This window comes from Anopheles moucheti, chromosome 2 (genome assembly GCF_943734755.1).
Source record: "Anopheles moucheti chromosome 2, idAnoMoucSN_F20_07, whole genome shotgun sequence".
In the NCBI taxonomy this organism is placed as follows: Eukaryota; Metazoa; Arthropoda; class Insecta; order Diptera; family Culicidae; genus Anopheles; species Anopheles moucheti.
In genome coordinates, this window is record NC_069140.1 from 34,800,454 (window position 1) to 34,825,983 (window position 25,530).

The 25,530-nt window shown below is 47.2% G+C and overlaps 1 protein-coding gene across 2 annotated transcripts in view; it reads left to right on the forward strand.

The window, feature by feature from the left end:
* Window positions 1–25,525, forward strand: part of LOC128299460 (acetylcholinesterase) — a 71,115-nt gene extending 45,590 nt beyond the window's left edge. The window contains exons 2-8 of one of the 2 annotated variants that reach the window (XM_053035435.1): window positions 19,895–20,243; window positions 22,293–22,433; window positions 23,187–23,724; window positions 23,815–24,012; window positions 24,085–24,792; window positions 24,868–25,040; window positions 25,128–25,525. In XM_053035435.1, coding sequence (XP_052891395.1) covers window positions 19,913–20,243; window positions 22,293–22,433; window positions 23,187–23,724; window positions 23,815–24,012; window positions 24,085–24,792; window positions 24,868–25,040; window positions 25,128–25,252 — 2,214 coding nt within the window. In that variant the 5' untranslated portion in view covers window positions 19,895–19,912 and the 3' untranslated portion in view covers window positions 25,253–25,525. Of the gene's footprint in view, window positions 1–19,894; window positions 20,244–22,292; window positions 22,434–23,186; window positions 23,725–23,814; window positions 24,013–24,084; window positions 24,793–24,867; window positions 25,041–25,127 lie in introns of those variants that run through there. The other variant, XM_053035436.1, reaches the window with a different exon arrangement.
* Window positions 25,526–25,530: the final 5 nt, after the last annotated feature.

Sequence of the window (25,530 nt, forward strand, 5' to 3'; positions counted from 1 at the left end):
ATTCCCAATAAAAATTATCTTGGCTATCTATTAATGCGCATTTTTCAACCCATCCTATATTCTTCGTTTTGTCAACACTGAGGCTACGATGCACAATCTTTAAAGCCTGTTGTGTCATGTCATTTCTAAGGGTTATGTTGACTTTTGTTTATTCGAAGCCCTTCTCTCACTAGGAAGAGCGGTCCGGTTAAGAATTGATACCGTTCATGTCGTGTGAAGAAAATATTTACATCAAACAGCATAAAGAATAGTTGGCTTAAGCTTTTAATTTATTTAATGTAATTTGTATGCCGCATAAGTTATAGCCATCATTAGATTAATTAAGCCTTAGAGAACTAGTGCGACATGCAATTGGCAATATTGTGTTTCAAAGTTGCAAAATGTCTATCTCTGTTCTAATTAGCATACACGTCCCAGTTGTTCACAGCTTGAGTATGCTAAGGCTGGAGCATGCTTGCTTCTTCTTCTCTATCGGCACAACAACCTCAAGAGGTCTGCCATTTCTGGCTCTCTTTGACTTTATTTACTCGTAGCCGAATAATCAAATTATGCGTATGGAGAATTGGTCTGGATGGGATTTTGGAACGGTCCTGCCGTGTGAAGACCGGCGCCACTACCAATACACCACCGAGACACCCCGAGACGCATGCTGACTTAAATTAGTTATAACGTCTAGAACAAGTCCAGCTGAACAGTTCTTTAAACATTATATCGAAGGCGGTTCAATCTGGCTGAGTCAAAAGTGTGTGGCTGTGGGGTCGGATTCCATGATGTGAACCATCTTCTATGGCACTGCGTGGAGTTTGAAACCGCCAGACCCTCCTTGAAGAGTGCAGTCGTGGACATCGGTGGAATCCCGGATACACCGATACGAGATGTTTTGGCTGGCAGGGACCTGAAATACATGAGGCTTATCTTCCGCTTCGCCAGGGACAACAGTCTTCTCCTTTGAATCCCATCCTTATTTCCACGTGAATCCTTTCATCCCCCATCCTTCGTTATTCGTTGTGTGGTCCTTGTAAATAAATGTTTTTTGTTGTGCCATTTTCAAGCCGTTGAGGAAACAGTCGCCTTTGAGGACAGCACCAAAGCCGCAAAAAGGGGGCAGACTTATAGGTGTATGCTTGTAGTCCGTCTTAACCATTTGTTGTCTGTTTTGTTTCAGTTCCGTCAAGGCTTTGCCAATGTCCAACACCGAATGTTGTGTATGTGAAAAGCGACGCAGTCACCTGCCAGCCACGCCCCGAGCCACCATGTGGTTGCCAAACCACACTAACAGGCATCACAACCACAATTTCATCTACAACAATAGCACCGGACCAAAATCAACACACAAAACAATAGAACAGACATAAAGATTACAACAACGATAGACAAACCGACAAACAACACAGACATACTCCAACATCCAATACAACCGAGTATGCCCGGGATAAGGCAAATCGCAAGGAGGAAATGCCTTGTGACAATTGTTATTATCGCTCAACACAAGCGGTGTTGAAAATACGGCATTGCCGTCATAATTTAAATTAAATAAATAAAATTAAAAAAAAAAATATCGAAGGCGGTCCCATGGTCTAATGTTTCGACGTGAGGTCTACTACAAGCAAAAGCAAAACAAAACATAAATAATTCTTTAATGGTCACATCATTGCACTGTACAATAACATTAACTGTGTTTTTCTTAGACAAACACTTTGCGGTAAAGATATTTAAGCACATGGCTCTTCATCACTCAACAATCGTGTACCAAAAGTGGAAGCTGGTTTGTCTGTCCTCCGTGCAAAAAAAACGAAAAATCAGCACGACAAACCAGACCGGAAATCTAATTTTCCTTTGATCCCTTTGATGAGACAGATTTGCGTGCGAAGCTTCATTCGTGCTGAGCGGACGAAACTCTCCGCTGCGTGTAAAAGCTGGCTTGGTGTAGTATTTTCTTTTTCTTTTCATATATATGATGATGCAAAACCCATCAAACGCACCCGACAGTTTCGCGTTTCCGGCAATTGCAGAAAAAAAGAGAAGAAACGCAAAGCTGTGCCTGTGGTGGTTACTGGAGCGCGAACAATTTCACAATCGTCATCGCGCACCGAACGTCCCGCGGCGAGACAACACGCCGCCTGCGGTCCCTTTTGCTTGCGCCCCTTTTTGCCAGCATGAAGATGAACACGCCGGAAACATAATCATGATCGGATGATGGTTTGCTTTCGTCGGGCCGAAAGGGGTTCGTCGGCACGTTCGGAACAACTGGCGCCAAACCGTAACGGGCAGCAGCAAAAAAAGCGTGCGATCCACATGGAATCAAACGCACCGAAAGAAACAACATATTTACCCTTACGGCACGGAAGGATACACTAACCGTGGGCGCTGTGGGCTGTGGATGGGGACGACGATGTGGAATGAATATCAAACCCGAACTTTAAAAAAAAAACAACAACTACACTCACACACACAACCGGACGACCGGGGAAGAAAAATGGTGGCGCTCGTGTGGATGGGAAGACATGTGTGCGAGAGAGGGGTAGGGTTTTAATTCCGCAATACGCATGAAAATGGCACAACTTTTATTGCCTACCGTTTGTATGTACCGCTTTTTATTATTTTGTCATTTTATTATTGCCACCACCACGTACGCACCCTCAACGGCAGAAGGACACATCTTGCAAACCGGTTCCAAGTGCGGTTCGGTCTCCTGCAACCGGGAACGCACAAATACCGTGTGTGGCAAGCGGCAAGAAAATGGCAACGCAGCGATCGTTCTGCTGCGAAACGCCAGCAGTGTGTAACCGTGTGTGTCATATGGACGCAAAAAAAAAAACTTTGGTCCAACACCGAACCTGCTGAATACGGTGAACGGCGCCCTCAATATGCTTATTTGCAAGTAAATTGCACAAACGTCCTTTTTTTTTTTTTTTTTTTTTTTTTTTTTTTTTTTTTTTTTTTTTTTTTTTTTTTTTTTTTTTTTTGTTAACGGGGAGGGAACCTTCAAAAGGTACCCACCTAGAGGGGCATATCGCGGCTAGACACCGCCCCTCGAGATGGGTTATGTGGGATTCATCATGAAGCTTGACCCGTGAAGCGAGTCAAGCAACCGATGCGACCGCACTAAACCACTCCTCGACCTGATCCGAACCCTGCCGATGCGCTGATGTGCGTAGTACTCCATGCGGGGTCGTGTGTGCGTAGCACCCTTGCTGTTGCGCACTGCTGCGTCGTCCTTCCTGGTTGTCCTCGCTGCTGCTGCCGCTTCGTGTCTTCCGTCTGCTGCTGCTGCTGTTGTTCCGAATCCACCCGTCCGTGGCCGCCACTCTCGGGTGGGTCCTAGCTCCTGCTGCTGCTCTGGTTACTCGTCGCTACCGCTGCTGCTTCTGTTTTCCGTTGTCCTGGTGTTGTAGGTGGCGGGGAGCCGCTATTGCTGCCTCCGTTGATCCGCGTTCCTTCGTCGCTGCTGCCGTCGTCTTCTGGCCGTCGGCGGACTCTCCTCATTCCACCTCACTTGGAGGCTTTTGAAGATTGTCCTTGCGGCCGTCCGGACTGCTTCCCATGTACTGCGGCTGGCACACATTTCCGTGGCAAGGTTGTCCATCGTCAAGCGGGTGTGGCTCTGTTGCTGCATCTCATGTTGTGCTCGGGCGAACCGTGGACAATGGAACATCACGTGGTCGACATCTTCCACGTCATGCTCACACACCGGGCAGTTAGGCGAGCCCTCCAGGATACCTTTGTTGACGAAGTAGCTCCGCAGGAACCCGTGTCCCGTTAGGACTTGGGTAAGATGGAAATCTATTTCCCCGTGCTTGCGGCCAACCCATGAACTGATGTTCGGGATCAGCCTCCTTGTCTTCAAACCTGGCGAACTCTGCTGCTCTGCGCCGGCTGTCCACTGGCGTTGCCAGCGCTCCATGGTCTCTTCTCGCTGCCGCTTCCGTATGTCTGGTGCTGGACCTCCCCTCGCTGCCTTTTCGTCGTGGCAGCGGATGTCCTCCTCTAGGAGGAGAACTAACGGGATGGTGCTTGCAACCACGCAGGCGGCGTCGTATGAAACCGTTTGGAATGCGCTGGCCACTCGAAGCACTCCGGTGCGATGCGACCTCTGGACTGTGGTGCGGTGGGTGTTCCTCTGTAGAAGCTTCCGTCCCCACGCTGGCGCAGCGTAGCGGACAATGCTATTCCCGACGTTCACCAGGGGTCTCCTTCTGCTGCTTTTTGGGCCACACTTGTTCGGCATCAGGGCGGTCAAGACGTTCGTGATTCGAGTCGCCTTGTTGCAAACCTCCTCTAGATGTCGACCGTGGTGCTGTTTGCGGCAGAGCTCAACCCCGAGGTACTTGAGCGTCTCCGTGGATTCGATCGTGTGTGTCCCCGCTCGTAGTTGGCCTATCTGCGGGGTGTGATGGGTGCAGAAGATCATGTAGCCGGTCTTGTGATGGGCCAGCTGCAATCCCACTCCTCCCATCCAACGCTCGATCGTCTCCAGGTTCCTCGTAGCAAGGGCGCTGATGTCCTGCGTGTCCCGTCCAACGAGGGTGAACGTCACGTCGTCAGCAAACCCGATGATGTCCGCACGCTTCCCGAACAGCTCCAGACGGAGAAGGTCGTCGTACATGACGTTCCACAGTGTTGGCCCTAGAACCGAACCCTGAGGCACGCCCGCCGACACTGGTAGCGAGACCAATCCTTCGTCCGTCTCGTAGTGGAGCGTGCGATTCTCGAAGTAGTTCCGCAGCATCGCCAGGAGGTACGGTGGCGTGTTCCTTCGCTGCAGAGCCTCTCCGATCGCTGTCCAGTTGGCCGTGTTGAAGGCGTTCTTCACGTCGATTGTCACCATCGCACACAGTCGGTCGCCCTTGCCCTTCTTGTCGAGCGCGATCTTTCCGTTGGCGAGCACCCTGTTGATGGCGTCCATCGTAGAGCGTCCCTTTCGAAATCCGTACTGGGCGTCAGACAGACCACCCGTCGCATCAAGATGCTCCGTGAGTCTGCGCTGAATGAGTCGCTCCAGTACTTTCCCGAGGACGCTCAGTAGGCAGATTGGCCGGTACGACGACGGTTCCCCGGGTGGTTTCCCCGTCTTGGAGAACAGCACTAACCGTTGCCTCTTCCATTCGTCCGGGAAGTAGCCTGTCCGGATGTAGTGCTGGAACGTTCTCCTGAAGACACCGGGAAAGGCCGTCATCGCCGCTATCAGGGCCACGTTCGGGATATTGTCGTCGCCCGGGGCTCGCTGCGGGTTGAGCGATTTTGCAATGCTCAACAGCTCCTCCTCGGTGACGGGATCCCGGTCGATGTCCTCTTCCGACAATCTGGCCGCTGTGGGCCACTCCATGGGCGGTCGCTCCGGAAAAAGTTCGCCGACGATGTGCTGGAGCTTCGCTGGGTCCCGTTCCATCGGTACGCGCGCTCCAGTCCACTGCTGCTTCCTGATCTTGTAACCCGGCCCGAATCCGTGGGGCCCTAGCTGTTCAGGTAGCTGTTCGCCGTATTCCCTCTTGCTTCGCTTGACCGCTTGCTCCAATGCTGATCTGGCTGCTGTACAGGCCGGCCGTCGTTCCTCTCGCTGGTCGTCCGTCCGTGCTCTCCTGAGCCGTCTCCGCATCCCGATGTAGTTGCGGCGTAGCTGGGCAATCTCCTCGTTCCACCAGTACACCGATCGTCGTCTTCCTCGGGCCGCAGGCAATCTCGGCATCGTCGCATCGCAGGCGGTTGTCATGGCCTGCGTCAGCTCGTCCGCCAAGAGGGTGTGGTTGTGGATGTCCAGCGAGCCCATGACTTCAACGAAGAGGTCCTTGTTGAAGAATCGGGTCGCCCACCTACACTCCGCCGTTTGCTACTCCCTCTGTCCCAGGTTCTGTTGTGCCGTCGTCCGCTCGACCGTGAACTTGATGGTGTTGTGGTCGCTCGGATTTTCGTCACAGACGCGCCAGTCGTTGTCTCCCATGAGCGACGGGCTGCAGAAGGATACGTCGACGATGGAGCTGCGACCACTGTGACCGCTCCATGTTGGATGGTTGCCCCGATTCAACAGGACCAGTCCCAGCGACGCCGCTGCGTCCATCACCACCGCGCCCCTGTGCACCCGCTCTCCATCGTTGCTTCTGCGTTCCATGCCCCACGCTCTTGACCAGGCGTTGACGTCGCCGCCAATCACGGTGTCCCGGTTCCGCGGTATCACCGACGCAATCTCTGTCCATTTGCGCCGGAAATCCTCTACAGTCGAATCGGGACCCACTGGTGGTAGGTACACGGAGCAGAAAACGATGCCACGCATCTCGACCACGACAAAGCGATCCCGTCGATTCTCGATAATGCGTTGGATGGGGTACCTTCCTGTCGATACTGCTGCCACATTGCCCGTCGGATCCGCAACCCAGTTGCCGTTGTTCTCGGGGATCCGGTATGGGTCCGAGATCAGCACTATGTCGCAGCCTTCCGATCGGGCCGTTTGCAGCAGCATGTCCTGGGCCAGCTGGCTGTGGTTGAGGTTCTGCTGGAGTACCTTAACCATTGCAGGGCCGGCTGGTGACCCCTCTTCCTACTTGGCGGCAGTTGCGCTGACCGAACGAGTGTCCGATTGCGTCCGGGCCCTTGCAGACGAGACATTTCCGCTCCTTAGTGCACGGTCCAGAATGCTTAGGCTCAGCACATCGATGGCATCTGCTGGACCGATCCTTGCCGCGGCAGTTGGTGGCGATGTGGCCAAACTCATAGCATCGGTAGCACTGGCGCTTCGTCTCCACCTTCCGGAGTCTGCAGCACCGACTTAGCCCGATGACGTGCTGCGTCTGCAGCACCTCCTCCGTCGCGGCCACCTCTGGGCAACCGAAGAACGCGACCAACGTACCGTAGTTTGACTTTACGGTCGTGACCTGATCCGCGTAGATGGTTACTCCCAAGGCGATGCTAAGGTCCGTGGCGATGTCCTCTTTAGAGCAGCTGGGCGGGATGTTTGTGCAGGTGAGCCGAACCGTGGGGGTCCGCGGACGGGCTTTCGCCTTGCCGTCGAGCGCCGCGGACACCTTTCTCCACATGTCCAGAGTTTCGGTGTGGGTCTTGCAGGACAATTCCAAGAGAAGATTCCCTTGGAAGTTGGTCCGCACTCGCTCCACTACCTTCCTGTCGTCGCCAAGCTTCTCCTTTACTACGCGCAATATCTCGTCCGGCGTGGTGTCGTTGATCGCCTCCAACTCCAGGGCGTCCGGGACTCGATACGCGCGTTTCTTGGGCTGCATCGGTGGCTGCTGGTGCTCCGGCTGCTGCTGATGTTGTTGACCAACTTCTGCCGCTGCCTGCTGCTTCCGCTGCTTCTTCCTCATCCGCCGTTTAGCTTGCTTGCTGAGGACCTTCGTCCATCCGGATTCCGGTTCTTTTGGATGGTCCTCCTGTTGTCCGTTCTCGTTTGCCTTATTTTTGTTCCTGGTCCGTCGCCGTTTTTTGGTTTCGTTTGTGTTTGTTTGTTCGTTTTCGACTATTGCGGTTGTGGTGTTATGTTGGTGGTCTGGTGTGCTGGTCGGGGCGTCCGTTCCAGCATTGGATGTTGCTGTTGTTGTGGCGGTAATAATGTCGTTAGGGACGTCCGTATTCCGTTGTTTTTGCGCCTGTTTGAAGATTTTCAGCTTCGACAGGATTTCCATGTTTGCTTGGATGAGGATGGTAGCCAACTGCAGTTCGCTCGCCGTCGTCTCCACTGTGGCGCTGGGGAGTGGAAGCGTCGTGAGAGGCTCGGAAGGCGACCGGGTTTCCATGTAGGTAGACTCGGTCTCCTCCCCACCGTTTCCCTCGCGCCTCCGCACTACCAGCGCCGCAGCGAGGTCCAGTTTGCGTTCTGCCCCCGTTGGTGCTTCCTCGGCAAATTCCGTCTGCGTTGTCGCATTCCGCTTTTCCGCTTTTCCGGTCGCTGCTGAATCTCTTGGAGGCACAAACGTCCTTGCTAGTACGATATGTTGCACAAAAGTGTCCGTGTGTTATAAGTTTGTGTTGTTTTTGCTCATTTTTTTTTATTTTTGCCCAGCCCATTGGTATTCGGTGAACCGGGTTCACAAAGTTCTACAATCTGCTTCAGCTTTAAACGATTCTGACAACGTTCTCGCTGTTAAATTGTCCCAGAGAGCTCAGCAATAGTTAAGGTTGAAGTTTGTGGAAAAATTGTACATGGCTTACCAAATATTCAGTGACAAATTTATAGTAAATTTCATTGATTTTCATTTGGGTTGAGTGTTTTCATTACGACCGCAATGAAGTTCTTGCTACTTTTGATACGCAAAAAGGAATTATTTTGTAAAAAATGGTTACCGATGAATAATTGAAATGAAAACCCATCATTAGTTACAATTTTTGAAACATCTTTTGCTTGGAGCTCGCATATTGCCACGGAACAAGCGTTCATATTATAAGGATATCCACGAAACAAATTTCTTTTTCCTATCTTTATAGCTACCGGATGTCAGTCAGATGATGTGTCTTTCCACCTATTGTAGTAGTTTTTCTTTAGATGCTTGGTTCTGTTGAGTTTGATATCGTTATTCAGTGATGGTTTTGTCAGGTTGCAGCAACTCATAATAGATAACACCCAACCAGTCCCACTGTATGCCATCAGTCGTGGTAGAAATATGTCCCACATCAAACGTATATGATCAATCGTTATGAAATGATATTTCCATTTGTTTATTGCCACATCCTTGGGTTTAAATTAAATATGATTGGTACAAAATTAAAACCACGTTTCAGGGTAGCCGTCGCGCACCGGTATCATGTTTCTCCGGCAACGTAACAATTCGTTAATGTCGTACAAACTTCCCTTCAGAATGTCGGCACATTCCTGCTGTATGGTGGTAACGAAAAGGAAAGGATGAAGAAGAAAAAACACCCCCCCCCCACCCCATTCCAAACACACGGCTCCACCACGGCCAGCGGAAACCGGACACGACTTATGTCAAAGAAGACAAACTTGACGAGGCCGAGTGTGGACAAGTTTGTGCAGAAATGAAAAACCTCTGTCTTGTCCCACTTTCCGTGCTACCCGTGCCGCTTGGTGGCCCATTGAAGAAAACAATCCTTCGCCATAATTCAACGGCCACGAGTTTGTTCCTTCGTGTTTGTTTGTTTTTTTTTTGTTGTTCTCCTTCGTTTTGTTATCACTCGCCAAATGCTATTGTTGTGCATGTGTGGTTCTTCTGCTCTGTATATGTGCGAGTTTCCTTGCTCGGTTCGGCTCGGGCAGGACGACTCGGGCTACATTATGCATAAAACGTACCATAAATGAAGAATGATATTTGCTTTCTTTTGTTTTCTCTATTTTCTTTTTTTTGTTTGCTTGGTCGGTGGGTTGGTTTGGGTAGGCAAGCGCTGGGTAGGCAAGTTGACTTTGTTTTTCATCTGCTCGTCATGAGCCGGATGGTACCAAGCACGGACAAGCATTTCTTCCGTATACGCTCGGTTGGTTGGCGCCCTGTCTTTTTCCATACCATAAACTTCCCAACCGTTTTTCTAAAGCTCTACAGGACCCTTTGAGTCACTTTTTTGCTTTGCACAGTCGTGGAATTATACCAAATAACAGAAAGCATTGGTGTATGCATTGGGCATTTAAAAGTAAGAGTAACATTTTTTAAATTTTATGTTGTTGTTATTAAGTTTAGAAAATGGTTGTTGAAACCAACAATAACCCGGTGGCCCATTTTAGCGCTTACAACTACTTTGCGATCGGTGGAGATGTTGTAAGTAAATGGAAAAAAGGGAAACAGTTTTGTCTCTAAGTAACAAGTTTTTGTCACTTGTTCATGAATTTTTGTCTCCTCATGAAAGCAAGATTCGGCGGCTCCCAATCAATTAATCACCGAAATCAATTGGGTTGTTTACCTAATGGCCTAAATCAATTATAACCTAAATAGAAAGCTAGTTTCATTAGACAAAATTTGATCAGTTGCATACAAAAATTGATGCACGCTGTCAAAAATTTGCCCTACTGGACATAAACAGAAACATTACATGAGCTTCAAACAACATGCATCAAACAGATTCAAGATTATGCCCTGCGTTTGACACGGCCCAATGCTTATCGGATGGTGATCGAAAAAAAAATATACAAATCGACTGTCTGTGTCGGATGTGAACTCAAAATAATTAATGAATTCTCGAGTAGATTAAAAAAAACCCCTTGGTACAGTGAGAACAAATAAAACGTCAATAGCATCCGCACACAAAATTGGTTCATCGATGATATCCCCCATACGGGGTTGAAAATCCGATGCACAAAGGGACTAAAAGTAAATGTTTGATTTAAGCATTCGCCCGCACAAAACAAACTGTGGAAATGGAGTGGAGATGGTGTGGGGAGGGGGGATAAAAAAATCCACTCTTTAGAATATTAATTAAATCGATAGTACTTCCTGGTGGTGCAGAGTAATGTGCGCACCGACGACGATGATGATGATTTACGATACAAACGGATAAGGCAAACACTAAGAGCGGACACTGCAAAATTGAATCAATATTACCGATGCACTCGCTTTTGGAACAATTGCAGATCCAAATTATTTTAGAAAACGTGCACGGAAGTAGTGCCAGCTTATTGCGAAAACAATTCAAACAGTTTGATGCAACTATACGAAAATGTTTGTGTATTGTGCCATTGATTTTATGGATCACACAGATATTTAAAAAAATAAGTCCTTATCTACACTTAAAATACCCCGGTTTATACAAAAAAGTACAGAAATTTGTCAATATCAAATTATATTTTCTTGTTCACAACATGCTAACTTCTTGCAAACTTTCATATGTTGTGTGTTAGGTTCCTAACTTTTTTATAACTTTCAGTGTTTAAAACATAAAACAGTGTTTAGTACAAACTACTGGGCGGCTCCATTTGTCTTCCTTTGCGAAAACGTTCCATTGTGAATTAATCGCGCGACTTTTGCTCCGTTAGTTCTCTAAGTGAGTGATACTGCTCTGTCCATGTGAAAATATTTGCTGGTCACGCATATTGCTACCTTTAGCGGAACAATTAACAAAAAAGAAAATTAAAGTTATTTTTTATACTAACTTTACTAATCAAAATGTGATAAATATCTTCATGACATCCAATCCATAGGATTAAGTAAACATTCGACAAAATATCTTTTAGATTATTCAATTTATATGAAAAACATCAATTCAATTGTTCGCCATCCGAACGATAGTTTTAGTTTTCATATTTATTGGAAAAAACCTCACTGGTGGCGTGTCTTTCTGATCGATTCTCTCTAACTGTTACCCTGTTAAAATGCTTCTATGCTTTATGAGCTGTAAATAATTTCTCACTATTGATTTTGATTCATTTTCAAAACTAGCGCACCGTTTCCATGAAATATGCTAGACGATTTTCTAAACAGGAACGATAGTAGTCTCATTAAAACCATACCTCACCGAAACGATAGCAGACGCCAGTGACAAGAGAGAAAGAAAAAACAACACACTGATCGAGCTGTAAAAATAGAATGTAAGCACCTATTGCAATTGTTTGCCTGTGCTCTAGCGATGTATGCAAAGTTGCAGAGAATTAAAGACCCAATCCAACCCACCGGCAATACAAAGGATGAATGGCTAGATACAGTAGAGAACAGCCATACCGCGCATTAGCACTGGGCACATCATCCAAGGCCTGGTGCGACAGGCCGTTTGAACACCTACTGGTCCGTCACTCGCTAGAACCAACCCATCTACCGTTGCTTAATGGTGAACCCACCGCCATCGGTAGAAGTCAGCTAAGTTCGTTATGTGAAAATCTATCAAATTTAATTGATGCAATTAACAAACGGTAAGCTCCGGTAAGGTTGACAGTGGCCCTCCATCCGGTAGCATATATCGGATGACTGAGCCTGTGCAAAATGCAGCCAAATACATACACCGTCAATGCTACACCGTATGCGTGTGTCGGTCGGTCGATATTGCTTCCCACGGACTTTGGCACCCGGGTTAGGCCGCTCTCCGCCGAAGAACTTATCCTTTTGAACTGGCATTGTGTACGTGCGCCGGACAGGGACGGAGAATAGACCGAAGGCTCGTCATGTTTCCTGCCGAGGTCGGACAGGTGCGAACAGCAAACTTATCACCTGGCACGGCCCAGACTGTCCGGGGTTTGCCGGATTCATCGGCCGTCCTAGAGCTCAATCGAACAGCACATGTCAGAGGAAAACGTGCGAGAGAGAGCGGGAGAGTGTGAAAGAAAGAGCAGTGAAATTAAATTTCATTTTGTTAATTGATGATTTCATATACGAATAATGAACCGACTAAGCAACGACGTCCGATGTGCAGCAAGCACACGGACGATACGGGGACCTGCCCCAGAATGGCACCTACGGTGTGATGTGAAAGTTTTATGAACCGTGAGAACACGGTGTGCATGTGTGAGCCCGTTTACTTCACACGATTGACACACAACCAATGCCATCGGTGGGTGGGTGGGTGGTTATGTGCGTGTGTGTACCCGTACGTCTATAGCAAGCTGTCCTTAAAGGAAGGACCGGTTCGGAGCAAGTATAACGAATGACGTCCATTGGCAGTGTTTATACTGCCATTGTCTTGCGAATAACAAAACCACTCCACACAGGTTCCACCGGGGAGCCCTGCAACTTGATGGTTTGGGTTAGCCCCGGTGTTTACCGAGTGCCGAGACCGTCCCCGTCCCCTTAAACGGTACAAGAGTGAGTATTTAGCAAAGCAACCACAACGCAGGAAACTATTCCCAAATGAACCTTTCCGGGTGGTAAGCGTGTGATCAGCTGTAAAAGGGTGATACGCGTACGGTTAAAAATTGTTTCGGTGGTTTTGGGGTGCATCTCGCCGAGTTAACGCCGAGTCGCCTCAGGAAGGATCACATTGTTATCTTAACTAACCAGAACAATGTAAAAAACATAATTTAATTTATTGTTTATTCTAATCTAAGATTTGAAGACCAGGGAACTCTTGTTAATCTTCATCGACCAATTAAACGTTTCGTCTTTGAACGTTCCGGTATGCTGGTTTTTGTTTTTAATAGGATGATGATCGTAACAATAGGATTTGCGTATGCTTTTGAAACCACACTACGCAACATTCAGCAAACATTTTGATTTTCTACTCCAACAGCTCGTTTAACTCACACAATCATCGCTATACGACGCGGATTTGGCTTTGCGTAAGTAGATCCATCCGCTTCACCGATCGCGCTCGCGAACAATCCACGATCGTGCGGCGAAAGATTGAAGCGCTCTCGTACAGGGTTCTTCAGACCGAAAGCATGTTTCATAGCACCTTAAATCTATATATATTGTAAAGAATCTCGAAGTGTGTGGCCCAACACGGGAGGTGCAAATTACAACTAGGTGAAATTTACAAACTATTCAAAGCACCGATTAGTAAAAAAAAAAACTCAAAAAATATGTTCCGAATAACAAGTCATTTTTTCCAGTTGTCACTTTGAATCTACTTAAATACTTTAAAAGTTATGTTCCGAATTCTGCGTCATTGATGGAATTATTTTTCTTGCAGTATGCAATATGGTCACCTATTTTCATTTAAAAAATATATAATGCTACTCTTAATCCGAAATATCTGGAATTGGATGGATTTCAACAGAATCGGTAGCCCCTGTAACACCTGTCAAATGGTTCAGCAGCCAGACTGTCAAACCAGTTCTATCTTTTACCCGCTGTACTGTTCTCCGCAGCAGAACACTTCACTGCGATTGTTGCGTGTTAAAGCAGAGTGACACAGTGTTGCTAATAGATCGATCGGTTTTAAAGTGTTTCAAAATTAGACGTAAAAGGTGTGTAAAAACGAAAAAATCATTTCCTGAGAAGAACAACTTCTCAACATCCGGTTGATCAGGTGGCTGTGCGCATAGGTACGTGACGGTTTAGTGATATTTTAGCAATACATGATAACAGCATCAAAGGGGTCACATAATCACCATCCCACCCCACAACATAACAATCGCTGGGGAGGATTGTCCACCGCCAAAAAAAAATAAAAACCGGTTAAATTGTTGCTAGGGGTGGGAAACGAATGAATGCTACGAGCCGGTGCGGCTAGTAGCTCGTAAATCATAATCTAATAATCGTAGCAAATCAACGTAATACCGGCTGTGTGTGAATGCGTAATGAGAAGGCCGCCGGAACCGAAGCAAAAAACAAAAGGGTTTAACAATTCAAATGACCCGCTTTTGCGTGTGTTGATGAGCAATAAAATAATGCTTATTGAGTGAGCCGAAGTTTTACCGAGTAAAAAAATTGAATGTAAAAAACTAGACCTGTTTTGTGATTTAATGTCGTTTGTTCATATCTAGAAATAACATTTATTACAACCCCTTTATTTCCAACGTTTTTAGAAGAATAATTACACGACATACACGTCAAAAGTTTAAGTAAACACAAACAAATGTAACCTTTAGTAAATGTTTATGTGAACGGTAGCAGAAACAAGTTGATGCTTCAACAAAATTTACCCAGCCTAAGGTACGAACATTTATCAGGCGCTTCAATACCGTAAGGTCAATATTAACCTACTAAACACGAATTTTACATTCAGTAAGCAGCACTATCTCGCACACATGCAAATTAGATACAGACGCAAAACAAAAAATCACGAAAAAACAAGTCCCAGATGTCGGTGAACTTTACGTTACGGGCTGGCGTTAAAACCGGAAACAGACACACCCATACAGGCGCACATTATTAATCAACATAAACCGATACACCAGCTTAGCGAATTAAGCCATACCGCGAGCATGTAATGTACGTCCCAATTAACACACCATCAGTTTCCAGCATGGTGAATAAATACAGCGTAGTATTGTTTACCAATTGCTCAGCAAGTAATTAAACTAAATTGAACAGTCTTTTGCACCGCTCTACATTTCGGTGCAATTTGCAACACTGTTATGGTAATCTGGTTCGGTAGTTATAAGGCTCCTCTCATTAACATTGACCGATTAAACAAATTCGGGCAACTGCTTGCGATACGTTTCAACACTGGACAACTTATGCTTATCAACTAATGCTTACCATATGTTGCACTAGTGACGGTCCCCATAGGCAACATTCCTTATGTCTGTCCCATGCAAATAAAGACCAACAATATTTTTTATCGCTTATCAAAAAACTTCCCAACACGCCATGAAGGTCATCATCATATGAATCCACTTGTCCTTAAATTTTCCAAATTAAGAATTTAAAAATAGCAAGACACAATGTCACCGGGAAAAGTGAGTTCTTGTAACCGAAACGTATCATGCTTTGTCTTGGCCACCTTCGAAAGATGCGCACTTTATCAACATTTTATTAAGTACCATTTCATCATCGCATCGTTCAATATTTCAAAATACCCTAAAAAAACTATTAACAAACAAGCTGGATAGCGTCATGGCACATTACTACTGGCACTGGCAACGAAAATATGGCCCCCAACTGACTAATAGTGGATCATTATGACCCTGTCAGTATAGTAGCGGCAAAGTACGTGTGTTATGCCCTTCCATCCGCGGCGTCCCGGGTCGCCCAGGACTAATCGGTGGACCACCACCATCATTATGCATTAATAAGTAGCTACCCACCATGGTGGAATAATCTCCGTTAGGGGCGCTTCGTTAAACTAATTAAATGGCGTTTGAGTGACAGTGGCTGTGATCGGTTTGATCGTGCTCCCACCGCCCCACCAGACGCGCGCTCTCCGCGGCAGGATAAATGCTACTGCTGAATGCTGGCATGTTCAATGGGCTTTGCTATCGGTGTGTGCCGTGCGTATCCGTATAATCGGATACGACCAGACTCGTTATCTTGTTATCCGGTGTTTTGCGTACGTGTGATTGAAAGCGATCAAGTGGCAGAGCATAATTTGCTTCGATTTCACACAAACACACATGTAAAAACACGCCGCCTTAATTTGCTGCTTCTTTGCACCCCGTGCAGTACAATGTATTTAATTAGCAAATTAACGTAAACGATTTATCACTTACCCCAACGCCAGCCGCAGCAAATAATCTTAAAGGCAATACAATAATGCAAACAAACAAATATTACTCGCTCATATTCTGATGACTACTAAACAGCAGCAAACACTTTCCGCTGCTTCGCTGGCATTTTCCGGACAGCTATTTACAAATCAAATTCCAAACTCCTCCTCTAAATGTGGCACTGGTTGGCAATTTTTGCAATCGGATTATACGTGCCCGGCAATTTTGCAACAACAAAAACAGGGCCCCATCGTCTCGAAAGCCGATAACGTGGGCATGGGCGGTATTGATTTCGCATTCAGCTTCATTGACATGTTTTGTGTATTTGCTGCGAACGAAAAACGGTCCCTTGAGCGGCGAAAGACGAATGGACGTCGTCAGCTAATAGGACTTACTTTTCCGCAGATAGCATAAAGGGAGAAAAATACACTCTAAGCACGCGAAAAGCGAGAGTTGGTGAGAAAACGGCGGGGAAAAAAACAATTCCAAGAGGTCAATGAGCACTTGTGATCGGGCTTCGTGTGAAAGAAGCCATCCCCCCCCACTGCCAAGTCAACTGCGCGGTGTGTATGATAAAGCTATTTTCTGCAAATTCGGCATCTTTGCCAACGAACACCAACTAGCCCCGTTGTTGCCAACTGTCACCACCGGTTGACGGTGCTTGTTCGGTAGAACCACAAATGGAGGCCGCTGCACACAGAGGGACGTAAATGGCAATGCTATTTTTATCTATTAGAAGCATGAATTATTGATGAAACATGCTGATAATCTTCCTCCTTCTTTTCCGCTTCCTTCCACGGTCCCACGCATCGCTACGTGGCCCGTGGCTCTACGTTCGATAAGACCTCCATCTGCAAAAAAAAAAAAAACGGTCACCGGCAACGGGAGATGCGATACCAGTGACAGCGAAGCATGAAATATTTATCAGTTCTTATAATTGAGTGTCGGTGTGATTCCATTCCTGAAAATGGAAAACGCGCGACAAAGGGTCAAGCAGAGGTAGAAGAATCATTTTCCCGGCTTTCATCCTGTGTGGCGGGACACTCGCCTTTCCCCATGGACTCGTTCCGGCACCAATCGGCACCAGTGAAGAATTTGCGCTTGACGTCATCCGATCCGTCACATTGCTCTGTATCATCATGCACGTGTAGCACGAGTGGCAGCTCTCCTTCTACTTCGCAGCGAATAAAAACCCTGTGCCTCCCGAACTTTGCGCCAGAATATTCGCGTGAAATCGATGCGATAAACCGGATTCGTTCCGTTTCAATTAGAAGCGTGACATTTGTTTCAATGCTTCAGGCACGTGCCTACATACGATTATGTATGGTTTATGCAAACAACTATGGATGCGTCAAACGACGTGCCCTGTAGGTGATCGGATTGATGTGTAGGTGAATCAGGTTCCGACAAAGCGTCTCTTCTTGTACTGCAGTTACCTCTCAGGTGTCATCAAACTGACACTAAATAATAGTAACAGCAAAACTTGAAAAAAAAACGAGCAGCTAACTTGTGCCTTAAACCGACAGCTTTGTTACGCGGATTGCATAGTTTTGGGGGATTTATCGATTATTAAGGATTATGGCAAGCATAACCCGTGGATGGGTTTGCCCGTGCAATAATGAACTTCAACGCTAACTAAATCCATTATCCACAGCTTAAAGTTGACCATTCGATCCAACAATGACAAACCCAAAAGAGCCACCACCTCGCCAAACACGTACTTCTGCAAACGAATGATGATGATCTTTCCCGTAGTAGCAGCAACTATATTATTCTCTTTCAGGTATATTATCGCCTGCACCACAAACAGCACCGATGGCCGTACACTGTCGAGCAAATCCTAGCACACAACGGCTCGCCTATAATGAACCCGTCCTCTTTGGGCGTATGCCGATTGGTTTTGGGGACAGAAATGAAAGCATCATAAAATATGAATGAAATTGACGCTCCAGTACGGAAAGGTGGTGTTAATTAAATAAACTTTCATCTTCCTCTTTGGTGCGGGTGTTTTGCGGGCGCTAGGGCTCGGGCATGGCAGAACCCATAACAACGCATCATCCCCGCGTGTGTTTTGTCCCGCTGTCGGTGAGAAAATAACGCGCGTTATGTTTTTGTATCACCAATTTTATCGTTCCTTTCGCAAAGATGATACGCGCCCCGGCCCCGGGGAAAGGGTTTGAATATAGTCATGAGAGAACCAATTTTCCATTAACAAGCTCCCGTACCCGTACGGAAGGCGGAAGGCTGTGTTAGGATATTGATCCAAGCAAGCCAAGCCGGGATAAGCCGTCACACAAAAATGAATCAGCCGGTGTGGTTCGTTACTTTCCCCATGCTTCCGAAGAGTTCTCTGGCAAGTAAACACCCCGGATGCGGATGTGTAAGTTTTTCCGGTACTAAGAATAAATAGGGAAAACTTTAATAAGGAATTTAATTAAAAGAAAACAACACCGTACCGTGCGGCCCAAAATCCGATATTGCCAAAGACACGGCGAGAGGAGAGCAAATGTCAGTCCGGTGCTTATCAAACCGGCGAACCAACAGAACACCATGGGTGGGAATAATTCGACTCGCAAACTAACAGAAAATGGTACGGGCAGCCAAATAATTGTCCTGTCGCTTCCGATCGTAAAGTCACCGGAGAGGAGAATTATGGGCGATAAATAAGAACCCGGCATTTGGGTTGGGACGTTCCACGGGGAAAGGGGAAGAATGCGGATGCGGATCCGTACCTAAATACTGATGAGTTGGTCCTTTTTCGGCTTTGGGAACAGCTCTACGGGACTAATACAACCTGGGACTGGAACTAATGATTATGCAGTGGCACGGCCCATTGTTAGGCGAGTGGTCCGTGAATTCGAGAAGTTTACGGGTTCAGTTGAGTGATGACTTATGTCAAAAAATCAATCAACAGCCGGTCAGGGTGGTGGTCAGGGTTGTAGTTTATGAAAAGACCTCCATTACATAACATCAGCGTATTTCCAACACTTTAGGTCCGATAATGCATTTGCCTGTCGTGGACAACCAAGTTTAAAGTAAGCCAGGTAGTAAGTGCCAAAGGTGCTTCATTTCACTTCATTCTGCAGAAATTTTTCACCAAGCGTAAAACCATACTTTCAATCCAACCAAGTTCATCGGCCAAGAGTAGTCTCATCTTGCCGGTATCATTGAAAAGACCAGCACAGAACACCGGTGTGGATTAGTGGCGAATTAGCATTTTTAGTCTCTGATCCAACAATAACGTAGCAGAAATGTTTGCCGCTCCGGATCCAAACCGTGCAAGCCAGGATCATCAACTGTGTCGTGCTGCAAACTTCAAACTGTCAAACGATAGGACAAAAAAAGGGAAGAGGCCAGAAGAGGCCCCGTAGTAGCGGCGATGTACTAAAAGAGAGTTAGACATTCCTTCGTCTGTACCAACGCTAAGCTAGGGGGGCCGGATTGTGGGCTAGTGCTTTGTTCTTTAATCCTCCCGCTGGTGGGTGATTGGAGGCTGGCCTGTAGCGAAATCAGCGTCTAATCCCAAGCCGTAATTACTATCATCACCATCGTACCGGACGCACGATTGCCGGCAGATGCCGGCGTACGAAATCGTACCGATTCCATTTCCGCCGGAACGCACGATTGACTATGAATATTAAAATTCCGCCTTTGGGGGGGAGGAGAGAGAAAGGAAAAAAAACACACAGACACAAATTGTACAGTCAAAGTCTTGGAATTCGAAAAAAGCGTTCCGTGTCAAACCGGAAGCACCGGAAAGGGAAGTTCGTCTGGGATGCTGCTGGGAAATTCATGATTTGATGTTTTCGCTCCGGCTTTCTTTCACCAAGCCTCGGTTTAATCAAGAAGCGTAGAAAAGAAGTATATCCAAAGCAAGCGAGCCACCACTAATCTGTGACATTTTTGCCATCGTTTCGTTTTCATTTTCAGCACTCTCCACCAATACCGATGGAGATCCGAGGGCTGCTGATGGGTAGACTACGGTTAGGACGACGGATCGTTCCGCTGGGGCTGCTGTGCAGCACGGCGCTACTACTGCTGCTGCCGCCCTCCGCTACCGTGCAGGGCCGGCATCACGAGCTCAACAATGGTGCCGCCATCGGCGCGCATCAGCTGTCGGTTGCCGGCGCTGGCCTATCCTCCCAATCCGCCCAGTCCGGATCGCTCGCGTCCGGTGTGATAGCGTCCGCACCTGCTGCCGGCGGCGCATCCTCATCCTCGTCGTTGTCATCGTCGGGCGAGGAAGACGTGGCACGGATTACGCTCAGCAAAGATGCAGGTCGGTTGGATGGCGTCCGAAATGCGGACCATTCCGTACACGAACACACCACACAGAGACGACACAGTCACGCGTGCCATTAGCCGTTCTCCTCGCCGGGGGCAAACGCGCCAGCGAGGAAACGATGGGTCCGATTGACCGTATCCGGTCTTCTCACCCCGTGCGCTTTCTTATTCTCCCCGTGTCTCAAAAAGTTGAAGGGACAAGTCAAAAAAAAAAAAACAAACAAACAGAAAATAAGAAACTGCACAAACACTTTTCAGTCTTCAAACACTTTTCATACCACTTGCTTACTATGTCTGTCCGTTCGATTCCGCTCTTTCTATCTGTGATTTAATGGCACCCTTTACTTCGTCACTGTTGTTTTTTTTTTCTCCTAACCGTACTGAAATGTGATTTCTCTATTTTATTTATTTATGTTCTCTCAACTAATTGTACTTTCACATTGTACGTAGTAGTAGCATTGAGTACGTAGATGAGCTTTACTTTTGCTTCTGTTTGCAACCCATTTTCAGCATTCTAACCCCAGACGGTTCGTGCAGTCTAGTATTTATCGAACAATATGCTATTGCAAAATGAAGATGATTCACATTGCAAAAGCATTCATTGTTCATGTGTTTGCAAGGGCAAACCTAACTAAATTTTCTTCAGTTATCCACGCTTGTTACTGTTAAGTTTGCATGAACAACAGGAAATCAAAATATTGTTAACGACAATCGCTGGCGGGCGTTCCTTGCTTACTAAATCGCGACATAAACAGAATCTTAACATATAGAGTATATACACAGCAACGAAATAATGGATTGTTTTTGAATTCGAGACTAAAAAAACCCGATAAATGTGCGATCGCGCAAGAGGCAAGACTTAATATGCAAAATTTGCTCAGTAAAATCAATGCTATAAACTTCCCGAAAAAGCGTCCAATTCAAAGTCTCTTAAATACTATAAAACAAACTGCCATCGACCATTAAACAAGCCCACCCACCCACTGTCCGAAGAAAGTCCTATTAACTCACTAACCTTTTCATCGATGACCCTGACTCTGACCTGGTAAGATATCCTTTCTCTTTACGCACCTTATGCACCCATATGCAACTAGCACAACACGATTCAGCACACATTGAGCACCTGCACCACCATAATATGTAGGCTATTTTTCTTCGCCACTGTACCACTCCACGTACCAAACAGCACTAATAAGGCGCACCTGCAATATAGCACCCACAACACGACAGCTTTGAATGTGCAATTAACTGAAAGTGTTCGGCACTTCTATGTTTTACCTTTTTAATAATATACATATATATATATAGATACATATACAGCAACCATGCCAAGCAAGTTCAAGTTTCGAGTGATTTTTCACGTCTCTTTCTTATTCTTCTTCGTACTTTTATCCCACGTCATGTTTGATTCGTTACTACTACTACTACTTCCGCTACGAATGTTCTTCATCCAGAACCAGAACGTGAGCGTGCGGTGTGTGCGTGCGTGTGTGTGTGTGTGTCTTGTAGGCAGCGAATCGTTTCCAAAACTCAGGCTTAGACTTCCCCTGAACACATTAATTGTGGTGTTGTTAGTTACATCCATTTATCCAGTTAAATTTAAATGGACAATTAAAGTGACCTTACGCGCAAATTGAAACAGTAATGGAAGTTTCGGTTATTAATTTTACTTAAAAAAATACTATTCCGCTAAAACACTTAAAACCCATCTGTCACATTTGACAGCTGACAGTTAGTAGCAATCGGTTGAAAGGACGCTGTGTTTAAATTCGTCCATCAAATGCTACCCAACAATCGCTCCCACCACCGCGACCCTTCCGACAACACCCATGGGCGCCATGAAACACCCTCACCACTACCACCATGACCATTGTTGCGCCTTCTCCTTCTTCTGTGTCGCCGCCGCCCGCGCCGCCACCACCACCACCACGCCCCGCCAATAATGAATGCGCATTGTTGCGATAGATTGAATTTCCTTCGTTGTTGTTGTTTGTTGGTTTTCTTTTGACATGTTTGTGTGTTGTTTGTGGTTCCAATTTTTCAGATGCATTTTTTACACCATATATAGGTCACGGTGAGTCCGTACGAATTATAGATCCCGAGTTGGGCACGCTCGAGCGCGAGCATGTCCACAGTGGTGCAACACCGCGACGGCGCGGTCTGACGAGGCGTGAATCGAACTCGGGTAAGTACATCGCACAGGTTACGTGTGCATTAAAAAAAAAAATGGACCAATAGTGGAGATATTTCATTCGAGATGTACAGATTATGTATAAAAGCGTTGTCAGTTATTTTTGTACCAATACATTATAAAAACAGTCCGAAGAACTTTGTCCGAACGGCAAAGCGAGGATTTTTGGCTCCTTCGTATCCGCCGTATATATTCAATCTAGCAATGATTATTACTTCTTCCATCTGAAGAACAGTCTATACCTGAAAAAATGTCAGATAGTTTTATTTGGGGGAATGCCACCCAACAGCAAACATGAAATGAAGTCCCATAGAATATTGCATCTGGCCAGCCGGGAATCTTCCACAAAGGACTGTAGCTGTAGGTTCTGAAGACATTTTTTTCTGCCCAATTAAGGTCCGGACGAAGGCTAGAGATCTTAATAGATCTGACTGGTTAATCAAGGGTTCAAGAAGTTGAATAAGAAGAACACTGATCAAGCCTAACATTTCATCAATGTTCACCAACACTCCGAATAGTACTCAGCTGTGAAGGAAGGAAGGCTCTTTGAAGCAATCCTCAACCAGATTCTCTTGTTAAATAATTTACACGGCGAAATGCCGCTTTTAGATCGAATTACGAACACTTAAGGATTCAAGAAATCATTCAAAAAACGGTTCTAATTTAATGTACACGTGTACCCACCACCCACCATAAAGTCTAAGATCACCCCAACAACTCTCCCTTTATCTCTCGAACATGCTCCAGACGCTAACGACAACGATCCGCTGGTAGTGAACACCGACAAGGGTCGCATTCGTGGCATCACGGTGGAGGCACCCAGCGGCAAAAAGGTAGATGTGTGGCTCGGCATTCCGTACGCACAGCCACCGGTCGGGCCGCTACGTTTCCGCCATCCCCGACCGGCGGAGAAGTGGACCGGCGTGCTAAACGCGACCACACCGCCGAACAGCTGCGTGCAGATCGTGGATACCGTGTTCGGTGACTTCCCGGGTGCGACGATGTGGAACCCGAACACACCGCTGTCGGAGGACTGCCTGTACATCAACGTGGTGGCACCGCGACCCCGACCGAAGAATGCTGCCGTTATGCTGTGGATCTTTGGCGGTGGGTTCTACTCCGGCACGGCAACGCTCGACGTGTACGATCACCGGGCGCTCGCATCGGAGGAGAACGTGATCGTCGTATCGCTGCAGTACCGCGTGGCGAGCTTGGGTTTCCTGTTTCTCGGCACACCGGAAGCGCCGGGCAATGCGGGACTGTTCGATCAGAACTTGGCACTACGGTAGGCTTTTAGACGCGGTGAAACATGAGTGACGCTCTGTCAAATAATCTGATAATTTTTTCGCATCCAAAACATAAAAAAACAATACAGCTGGGTTCGAGATAACATCCACCGGTTCGGAGGTGATCCATCGCGAGTGACACTGTTCGGGGAGAGTGCCGGTGCAGTATCCGTATCGCTTCATCTGCTGTCCGCGCTTTCGCGTGATCTGTTCCAGCGCGCCATCCTGCAGAGCGGTTCACCGACGGCACCGTGGGCACTGGTATCGCGCGAGGAAGCAACGCTCAGGTGCGTCCACTGTACACAACATTACCTTCGCGCATAAACAATAACCTAGCTACATCCTTTGTGCTTTCACAGAGCGCTGCGACTTGCGGAAGCGGTCGGATGTCCACACGAGCCGAGCAAGCTGAGCGACGCGGTCGAATGTCTGCGCGGTAAGGATCCGCACGTGCTGGTGAACAACGAGTGGGGCACGCTCGGTATATGCGAGTTCCCGTTCGTGCCGGTCGTCGACGGTGCGTTCCTGGACGAAACGCCCCAACGGTCGCTGGCTAGCGGACGGTTCAAAAAGACGGAAATTCTCACCGGCAGCAACACAGAGGAAGGTTACTACTTCATCATCTACTACCTGACGGAGCTGCTGCGCAAGGAGGAAGGCGTAACGGTGTCGCGGGAAGAATTTCTTCAGGCGGTGCGGGAACTCAACCCGTACGTGAACGGTGCCGCCCGGCAGGCGATCGTGTTCGAGTACACCGACTGGACCGAACCGGACAACCCGAACAGCAACCGGGACGCGCTGGACAAGATGGTGGGCGACTACCATTTCACCTGCAACGTGAACGAGTTCGCCCAGCGGTACGCCGAGGAGGGCAACAATGTATACATGTACCTGTACACGCACCGAAGCAAAGGCAACCCGTGGCCACGCTGGACGGGCGTTATGCACGGCGATGAGATAAACTACGTGTTCGGGGAACCGCTCAATCCCAGCCTCGGCTACACCGAGGACGAGAAAGACTTTAGCCGAAAGATCATGCGATACTGGTCCAACTTTGCCAAGACGGGGTAAGTGCCGTGTCCGCGCACGTGCCCGTTACAGAGTGCCGCGCTAACGATGCCATCCATGCATTTCCATTACAGCAATCCCAATCCCAACACCGCGAGTAGCGAATTTCCCGAATGGCCCAAACATACGGCCCACGGACGGCACTATCTGGAGCTGGGCCTCAACACGTCCTTCGTCGGTCGGGGTCCCCGGTTGAGGCAGTGTGCCTTCTGGAAGAAATATCTTCCCCAGCTCGTCGCAGCTACCTGTTAGTATCTCCGCCGCACGTAAGATGTAACTGGTTTCGCAACAATAAACGATTCTAAACCGATACCTTCGTGCTTTCCTTCCGCAGCTAACATTGGAGGGGAACCACTGCCGAGTGCACCGTGCGAAAGCAGCGCATTTTTTTACCGACCTGATCTGATTGTGCTGCTAGTGTCACTGCTCACAACAGTTACGGTCAGATTCATACAATAATTACTACTCCCCCCTCTCCATGGCCTAGAGTTCGTTTAAGCTTTAAGATAGTGAGGAACAAATTTTTTTCCTAACACAGTTTGCCCTTTAGCGCAGGAGCGAAGATAACGTAGGAATACATAAACGAAGAAGAAGAAGAAGAAGAAGAAGAAGGAGACGAAAAAGAAGAAGAAGAAGAAGAAGAAGAAGAAGAAGTAATGAGAAAAAAGGAAAGAAAACATAAGGGGGAGACAAAAAAGGCAAAAGTAGTGAAGCAAACCGTTGGTCGGAACAGCTAC